The 8,677-nt window shown below is 32.6% G+C and overlaps 2 protein-coding genes across 2 annotated transcripts in view; both read right to left on the reverse strand.

Annotated features, from left to right (window-relative positions):
- LOC111638678 (coiled-coil domain-containing protein 12-like) overlaps positions 1-4,700 on the reverse strand; it is a 26,246-nt gene extending 21,546 nt beyond the window's left edge. Inside the window, exon 1 of the mRNA XM_023384426.1 lies at positions 4,386-4,700. Coding sequence (XP_023240194.1) covers positions 4,386-4,525 — 140 coding nt within the window. The 5' untranslated portion in view covers positions 4,526-4,700. The remainder of the gene's footprint in view (positions 1-4,385) is intronic.
- A 2,999-nt stretch (positions 4,701-7,699) lies between these two features.
- On the reverse strand, positions 7,700-8,671 carry LOC111638679. The gene is made up of 2 exons (XM_023384427.1): positions 8,414-8,671; positions 7,700-8,337 (listed from the first exon to the last, which is right to left on the reverse strand). The coding sequence occupies exons 1-2, from the start codon at positions 8,537-8,539 to the stop codon at positions 7,741-7,743; spliced, it is 723 nt and encodes a 240-aa protein (XP_023240195.1). The 5' UTR covers positions 8,540-8,671; the 3' UTR covers positions 7,700-7,740.
- Between the last annotated feature and the right edge of the window lie 6 nt (positions 8,672-8,677).

Consider the following 8,677-nt stretch of genomic DNA (forward strand, 5'->3'; position numbering starts at 1 on the left):
TAGTTCATTTTTGGTTTTTTTAATATCATTTAGTGACGTATCTCCTCCTAGATCAGTATCTCGAGCTAAAAGCTGAATGTTCAATTTGTACTTTAAACTTGTAATTTTTTCAGCGGCCTCATCTTGAGCTGGAGCTTTGTGTGTTTTTTTATAAGCTTTTGGTGAAGATATACTATTTCCAACAGTGCACTCAACATCGATGCTTTTTGCAATAGGAAGAGGAGTATTATCATGGTTAGGAGCCAAATTAGTTATCATTTTTGTAACGATTTCAGACTCTTTCTTTTGATTGACTAGGTTATAATTATTCTGTTTCATAAAAAGAATAATTATATATATATCAAGTTCATAACACTTTATTGATTAGAAAGCAAAAAAGTATAAAAAGCAACTTAATATACAACATACCTTACTAAAATATGACAATAAGCCAACTTTTCTTTTTTTATCTTGAGTGTCGTAATGGTTTATACGTTGTTGTATAAAAGTACTGAATCCGTTTGTATCAGTGCCGTATCGAGCTTTTGCTTCGGTCCATACAAGATTTGCATCTTTTTGTACGTTATCACTTTTCTTGTTGGCATGTGCTTTTTTATATGACTTGAAAAATCTTTGGTAAACATCATCTAAGTTTATTTTTTGCATTTCTACGTCTAATATATTATCACGTCACACGAGATGGCGTTAGTACAACGAGCGTTCTTAACAGAAACCACCCAATTAAAGCCAAATTCAAAACTCCAGATTCAACGAAATAAAAAAAATAAATTTAAGAATATTACGTAAGACTGGATTTATTACCCCCTACCCCTGAGTAAGAAATAGTAAGAAATCATTGACCCCCTCCCACCCCAAAATACCTTACGTAATTTATGGACGGCCCCAAATTTGTCAGATTGTGTAAGGATGTTATCATACAAAAAGTGAAAAGTTATAGACAATCTGGATAAGATCAGATGAAAACTGCTGCTAATGAGATTGCAGAGAATCTTGAATGCAGTACAGAATTTCCTTCCGAAACTGAAGTTAGAGACAGAAGGAAAAAGCATCAATTTGACTACGAAGAAGCTGTCGATGAGTCCTTAACAGAAGAGAGTAAATTTTAATTAAAATAAACTTTTTCAATTATATTCTGGACATTACTATTGATTCTCTGAATGAACGATTCACGCTTCTGGAAACCCATAGCAAAAATTTTCAGTTTTTATAAGACACTAGCTTACCCGTCGCGCATTGCTGCGATCTCAGAAGAAAGGAAATTTAAGCAAACTGGTTATGACAAAATTCGATTTACATTTTATAATTTTTATTAAAACTTATTATTATTACATTATTATTTCGAGTCGATATTAAAATTTGAAAAAGGGGGGATACCTAGATCGGTAAAATACGCGAATTTCCTCCTACAACTTCGGTTGTTGTTCGGGGTACAGTTGAGGTTTTAACGAAGTTCGAGCGAATACATAATTAGCAAAAAAGAAAGTTGAAATAAAGTGATTAAACAAAAATTATTACAAATATCGTAAATAACAGTTCACAAATGCATATATAGAGATATTTTTTGAAGGGGGGAAATGGTCTTCACAATTTGAAATCGATCGAACACACTGTGCTCGAATGCTCGTGTAAACGCGCGCCATCTATCGTAGGATAAATGTACTTTGCCAAAAACCTTCGCGGGAGTGTATTAAAAAACTTTCCGAAGTTTTATGGCAATCGTACTATGCCACAAACCTTCGCCGGAGTATATTAAACAACTTCCCAAAGTTTCATTTTAATCGGATAAACGGTGTGGTAATGCATGAAGGACAGACAGACACACACACACAGACATACATTCATTTTTATATATATAGATTTTAAAACTCAAGGATTTAGATGAAAAAAACGCTAGAAAATTATTGTACCAGTCTCCAGTCAATACTTTCAGTCGCAAATGAATCAATTATAAATGCAAATGATCTTCAAGAAGAATTGCGTGATATATCCTGAATGCTAGCATTGAATGAAACCTTTGGATGTTTTAAATAATTTGTGCCAAAATAACTTAATTACTTTGTATCCGAATACTGTTGTAGCCCTGTCTCTGTAGCTAGTGGAGAAAGAAGTTTTTCCAAATTAATATTAATAAAACCCTACTTAAGAAGTTCAATAAACCAAACAAAACTTAGAAATCTATCATTTATTTCTATTGAATCTACATTGGCTGCCACTCTAAACTACACATCCCTAATTAACGAATTTGCTAAAGTTAAAGTTAGAAGAGTAAAACCGTAGTAGATTGTTGTAGTTGATAGTTGATATCACTATTTTATAGCAGTTTATATTTTCAAAATAAAAATAGTATTCGTACATTTTGTGCAGTCTTTTTTTTTTTATTCACAATCGAAGGTTATCTTCGATTGTGAGTAAAAAAAAGACTGCACAAAATGTACGAAGTAAAGAAAAAAAATTTAAGGGGCGGCATTTCGAAGACTTGCATCATACTGAGAAAATCTACCGCACGGCCCTGGTTCAAACATTCCCATATTCACATCTTAAGTGAAAACTTAATTTGCTATTTGATACAGCTTTTTTCAGACTTTCGTTTGACATTCTGATGACTCTGCGTTCCATATTTCTGTACAAGACTTTGAAAGGCTATATTATTCAACATTATTACATAGACTACTTTATTTATTCATTTCTACAAGTAGGCTAACTAGAAAAGTCTCGAAGGACAGTTGATATCTACCCAAAATTAACAAATATACGTAAAAACAAAGAAAAGTACAGTTCATAACATTAAAAATACATTACATTATACTGTATATTAAAACAAAAAGTATAAAGTTCTTCGAAAGAATTTGTTATCGAAGAACTGCTTTTCTTTGATACAGTAGGTTTTGTTAATCTCTTCTTATATAACTTTTTGTTATATTTATTGGGTTAAAACAGAAAGTTTTTGAGTATTTTTAACAGGTCTGGTTACTTAATGTAGATGTATGATTGAATTATAAGTTATAAAATTTAACATATTATTGCAAATTTGAGATTAAACGAGTTAAACGCGTTAGTAACGAATCGTTCGAAAAGTAGTAGTCTCGCTCAGTGCGCATGCTCTGCAGTGATGACGTTTCGAACGAAACTCTAACGAAGTTCACTAAGGCACAGCCTACAATAAGAACAGCCTAGTCAAATGGGGGAAATCCTATTGAGGTGTTGTGTCCAAGCGAAAATATTTTCTCACGCTAGATGGAGCCACACAACGGACCATAACAACACACTGATTAAGTTATCCTAGCTATATGCTGTCATATATTCGTAAAACAAAACAGAAATTCAAACTTAGGATATAGCAAGTTATTGATTTTTTTAATTAAGATTTTTTCCGGATTTCTGCAGAACTATCTAAAACAATAGACATATCAATAATTATCTAGACGGTTAAATGCAATAATTAATAGGGTAGATGTACTGTACCTATTCTGGCCACATTAAGACAATTTTCAACTTTAAAAATATTTTANATTTTCATAATTAAGATAAATATCTTCATTAAAATTTTCTTAAGTGATACATATTAATATAAATTAAACAATGTTTTCTTTGTCATCACTAAAAGCATTATTAACCAAGAGTGTTTTCTTTTTGGCAAGTTATCCTTATCCTCTGAGCATTTTTCTGCATTATCTTCAGATCTATGCTTTACCTTTTGCAAAATGTATGTAATTTTAGATTGCTTGCTTCTAGTTAAAAAATCTTTATAAATTTCCTTATATGGTGCTGAGCACTTAAGAAGAATAAAGCAAGTATGGAATAAGGAAAAAACATCTGGCAACATCAGAAGCAGAAGCGTCGAGATCTGGCAATATTGAAACAAGTTTCGAGAAGGACCACGTGTATTGACAGAAGGCGAGAAAAGAAAATTTACATACTTAAGTACTAATAGTTCATGAAAATTATTATTTTCGTGAACTATTATTACTTAAGTATGTACAAATTTATTACATTTTATGTTGTACGAGAGTTTTACCCAATTCTCGAACTGTGTCAGAGTGAATCCTTGCTATAACAGTACAGTGTTATACGGGGATGGTACCAATTCTCGAACCGTGTTAGAGTGAATCCGTGCTATAGAAGTGCCGTGTTATACGGGGGGTTACCTGTATATACAAAGTAGGTTTTCCAAATGCATGTGCTAAAATATTGACAAATTACTTAGTTTGTCTGTTTTTACTTATGTACTGTACATATGACGTACGGACCGGAAATTTTATTTGTTAAATCGATGTTTTACTGTAATTTATTTACCATACATATGTATTTGTGTACAAATGACTTAAAAGTCATTTCTATTAACATATTTGCTTTGGAACGGAACTTAAATACGTAAATGAACTTACTTAGGTAATTCTTCTTTATTATTTGAAGTTTCTTTCTCTTCGTTTTTCTTTCCTTTTGCTTTATCTCGCAATAATCTCAATCTCTCCTTCCTCTTCAGAGCTTCTTCTTCTAAATTACCGATATTTGATTCAAGCGCCATATCTTCTCCGATATTTCACTCTTCTAAAATGTTATTTATCTGAAGACTAATTCAATTATTGATTTGATTGTACTGTATTACATTTCAAGCTTCCCAACAAATCGTAAAAAATATTAAAACACTTCGTTAAACAGCATCGCCCTCTCGACAAATGAAACAGAACGAAAAAGCGATACCAGCACCACCAAACGGTGAAGTATGGATCAATGATCCATAATGTCTTTTTCCTAATTCGGGTTTTTTTTTTTTTAAACAAGAAAAAGGACAACCCTAAATCTTAGCTCACAAATAGTAAAAATGCATTTGAATTATAAATTGATCTATATCAAAATTATCAAACGAATTGTATCGTCGTTTGATAATTTTGATATAAGGCGGATCCAGAGGGGATGCGGAGGTTGCGTATGCACACCGTAAAATTCTAAGTAGAAAAGAGTTTATTTTAATAGTACAATTACAAAGCTAAATTTACAATTATGTTATGCGATAATGCGAGTACCGGTTTTAATTCCATTGTACATTTCAAACTGATTGATAATTTCCCTACCAGGTGGTAACCCAAACTTGCCGATCCCCGACTGGAATATTGGGACTTATCTTGTCGACAGGACTTGTATTATCGCCTAAAGGTGCGCGAACACGGGCTGACTGATAGCCCGGCCAACTCATCACTGATGACGGTAACTGCCAATCAACCATTGGCCCCACCAACATACAACTTGCACACAATTTAACTGTTTTTTGATTAAACCAGAACCCGATCCGATTTTAAAGGCCACGGGTTATTGCTCTGGTGTCTAAATAAAAGCATCAACGAAATACAAAAAAGAATTTGCTGCTTTGTATACAATTTAGAAAGAGACTTTGCTTTTCTTTGATTAGATTTCTATGATAAAATAATTGCATATGTTTGCGAACAAAGCAACTGTGATACGAAAAGGAAATAACCAGAGTTGCAAATCTGACATTATAAAAGTAGCACAAGTTTTAATAATTATTCTTCTTTGTATATTTGAATTAAAATTCCGGATAGTTTAAAAATTTATTAAAGTAAACAAGCTTAAAATTATTTGTGTAAGATTTGCGTTTTCTTGTTTTGATACTGAAAATAATCGATTTTGGATATCGAAATTCACATAGAAGCGCACCCCCTAAATGAAATTCCTAGATCTACCCCTGGATATGGATCAATTTCTAATCAAATTTCTGTCCATTTCCAAATTTTCAAGGAGGACTTTGCCTGTGTCAATAATACAGGATTATATACTGTATATACAGTAAAACTGCTGTATCCGCAGTTCAAAAGTACCATATAGGTGCCATTTGTAAACTCATCAAACCTCGTTTTTATCGCGAAAATCGTAAACTTTTGTTTATGGTGCGTAATTTTGTTTAGTTATGTTTGATTTATTGAGTCAAATAGTGTTTTTTCGTTCGACCGAATTTAAAATGTTTTTATTCAAGTAAGTTTTTTTAATTAAATAACTTCTAAAGTGGGTTCTAAGCCTAAGAGTATGACTATGCATACGCGAGCGAGCAAGAATATGCGGCGAGAAGAGGCGAGACGCGATAAATGTCAAACCTAGTCAAATACTCTATGTGCGAGAACCAGAAATTCGCTCACGCCAACGAGATTTCTCGCTTTTCGCTTGTGCATGTTTTTCTTTGCGAGAACTATATCGCTTGCAACCTCTCGGTCTATACTTAATTCGCGTCTGCATTAGTCGCACCCTTACCGTAGAAGTTCGCGCATGAATAAAAGGAAAGATTGTTGAGCATTTACAACTGCAAGTTATTAATGTTTGAAAAATATTCTAAAACACTCAGATAGGAGATTTTAATCAACACAATAACACCTTAAATCACTGAGAAAGTTTGAAAAATAGCTGACAAAATATCAATGGCGTGCCGTCCTTGGAAGCGGTGGAAAGCGCCACTTCCCTTGTATTTTCTAAAATATGAAAAGAATCGCACAATATGTATTTATATTTAAACGTATCTTATTGCAAATTTCTATGCTACATGTGGAAAAAATGATAAGATTGCTATTGCATATTCGAATATAAATTCGTATACGGATATTCCCAATGGAAGCGCCGTATTGTCGAATACGGGGCAGCTTCCATGACGAAAATATTTGAAAGGTGTAAAACAGCCAGATTACAGGCATTAGCGCTACGCTTTATAGAGCACCAACCTCACGGTGTAAGCTACACCTCCAATGATTCTATCCAGGACTGGTTCTGCCTGTTAGCCGCGGTTCACATAATGGGCGCCCTCGCCCATTATGTGAACCGCGAGTAGATTTATAACTTAACCAGTGGCATGCCGTCTTTGGAAGCGGTGGAAGCGTCGCTTCCCTTGTATTTTCTAAAATATAAATACATATTTTGCGATTATTTTCATATTTTAACGTACTTTAAATTAATTAAAATTAATATTTATGTGTCCTGTCCATGTCATTCTTTAAACCTAGTTGTGAATGATGCAGTCTTCTTCTACAGAAACAATATTTTTTTCTATTGTACAAAAACATTACACTTTTTTTTCTGGTTCTACAAAGCATTGGAAAGTGCTGAAAAATATGTTTCACAATTAACTAAAACCATTGAGTGCTAATAGGTGGTCAAGCATAGATTTCAACTTTGCGAAATCTATGATGCATTATTCCAAATAATAGAAGACGTCAACAGAGATACAAAAATTAAAGTTAAAGCAAGAAGGTATAGCAAAAAATATTAAAAATTACAAGTTTATATGCGGTGTAATTCTTTGGCATGATATTTTATTTAAAATAAATCCAGTCTCGAAGCTATTGCAATTTGTAACTATAAAGGGGCCGTTCATAAATTACGTAAGGGCGATTTCGGTCATTCTAGACCCCCACCCACTCCTGTGTAAGAAAAAGTAATATTTTATTTGATCCCCCCTCCCCTTCCCTATCTTACGTAATATTTAGGCATGATTTTTTAGAAAGATTTTAACAAAAAAAACTTTTTTTATGAAACTCTAAAAACATTAGGTCCAAAATATATAATTATTAATTAGTTAATTAATATTTACTATTATTTATAAAAGACTTTGTGAACAAATTTTAAAATATGAAAATATAAAAATTTAATGAATTTGAATGAAGTTTATTTTAAGAATTTTATTTTTTAATTATTAACAATCTTTTTATTATTATTGTTATAATATTCATTTTTATAATAATTTTAATTTTCACTTGTCCATGGATTTTTCAGCCAATTTTCAAGTGATTCAATCACAGGCAAAGAGTCTGATTCAGAAACTTCATCGTTTTTTAATTCAAGAAATTCTGTTCTCTCAACATCATCTTCACACATCCATTCAGCATCTTCCGCTAACGTACAATCGTCTGTTATTACACAAAGTAGTTCTTTTTTTCGACGTGCTTCAATACGAACAGGTTTCATTTTGGAAAAACATACTTTATGATTAGTCAGTTTCTTGTGCTCGCTAATTTTTTTCTTTGAAGCAAAATACATATGACATGTAAAGCAAGTTCTTTCTTTTATTTGTGACTGTATGGTAGGGCAAAAGTAATCATATGGCAAATTATTCTGATTTCCGGTTTGCGATAAAACAAACGATTCAAGGTTTAATCTTTGGAATAAATGCATGAATCTTGCATCTTCATCAGCATGATTCATTGTCTGAGGCACCTTAAGTAGCCCTGTTATTTCATCATGAGTAATTTGGCAAGGAGCAGGAAGAAATCCAGCAGTCAAAATCGTACGAATATTACTTCTAATCAAGCCACAACACTGAACATCATCGCACTTAGTTATCTTTAGAAACAAAAAAAAAATGGCATTATTTAAAATTCTTTAATATATTAATATTTTGAGACTAAATTCAATTTACCTGTAGAAGATATTGAGATTCGCGTACGTGCTTAATATACCAATCATGGTTCAATTCGTCAAAACTGTCTGTACTATCTGCAGGCTTAATGAATTCGGCTATCACGGCATGACCATCTATAACCATTTCACTCCAAATACTAGCGAGAGTGTTTCCCGCAGCTTCGAAATTTTTAAGCTCCAAGTTTTTGTCAACAGTCTTTCCAGAACTATCTAAGTGATTGCCAAAGTAATCGTGTTTTAGAATTACACCTGAAAGCTGGCT

Source organism: Centruroides sculpturatus, unplaced genomic scaffold (genome assembly GCF_000671375.1).
Source record: "Centruroides sculpturatus isolate CEXI.00-Female unplaced genomic scaffold, Cexi_2.0 scaffold1171, whole genome shotgun sequence".
Classification (NCBI taxonomy): Eukaryota; Metazoa; Arthropoda; class Arachnida; order Scorpiones; family Buthidae; genus Centruroides; species Centruroides sculpturatus.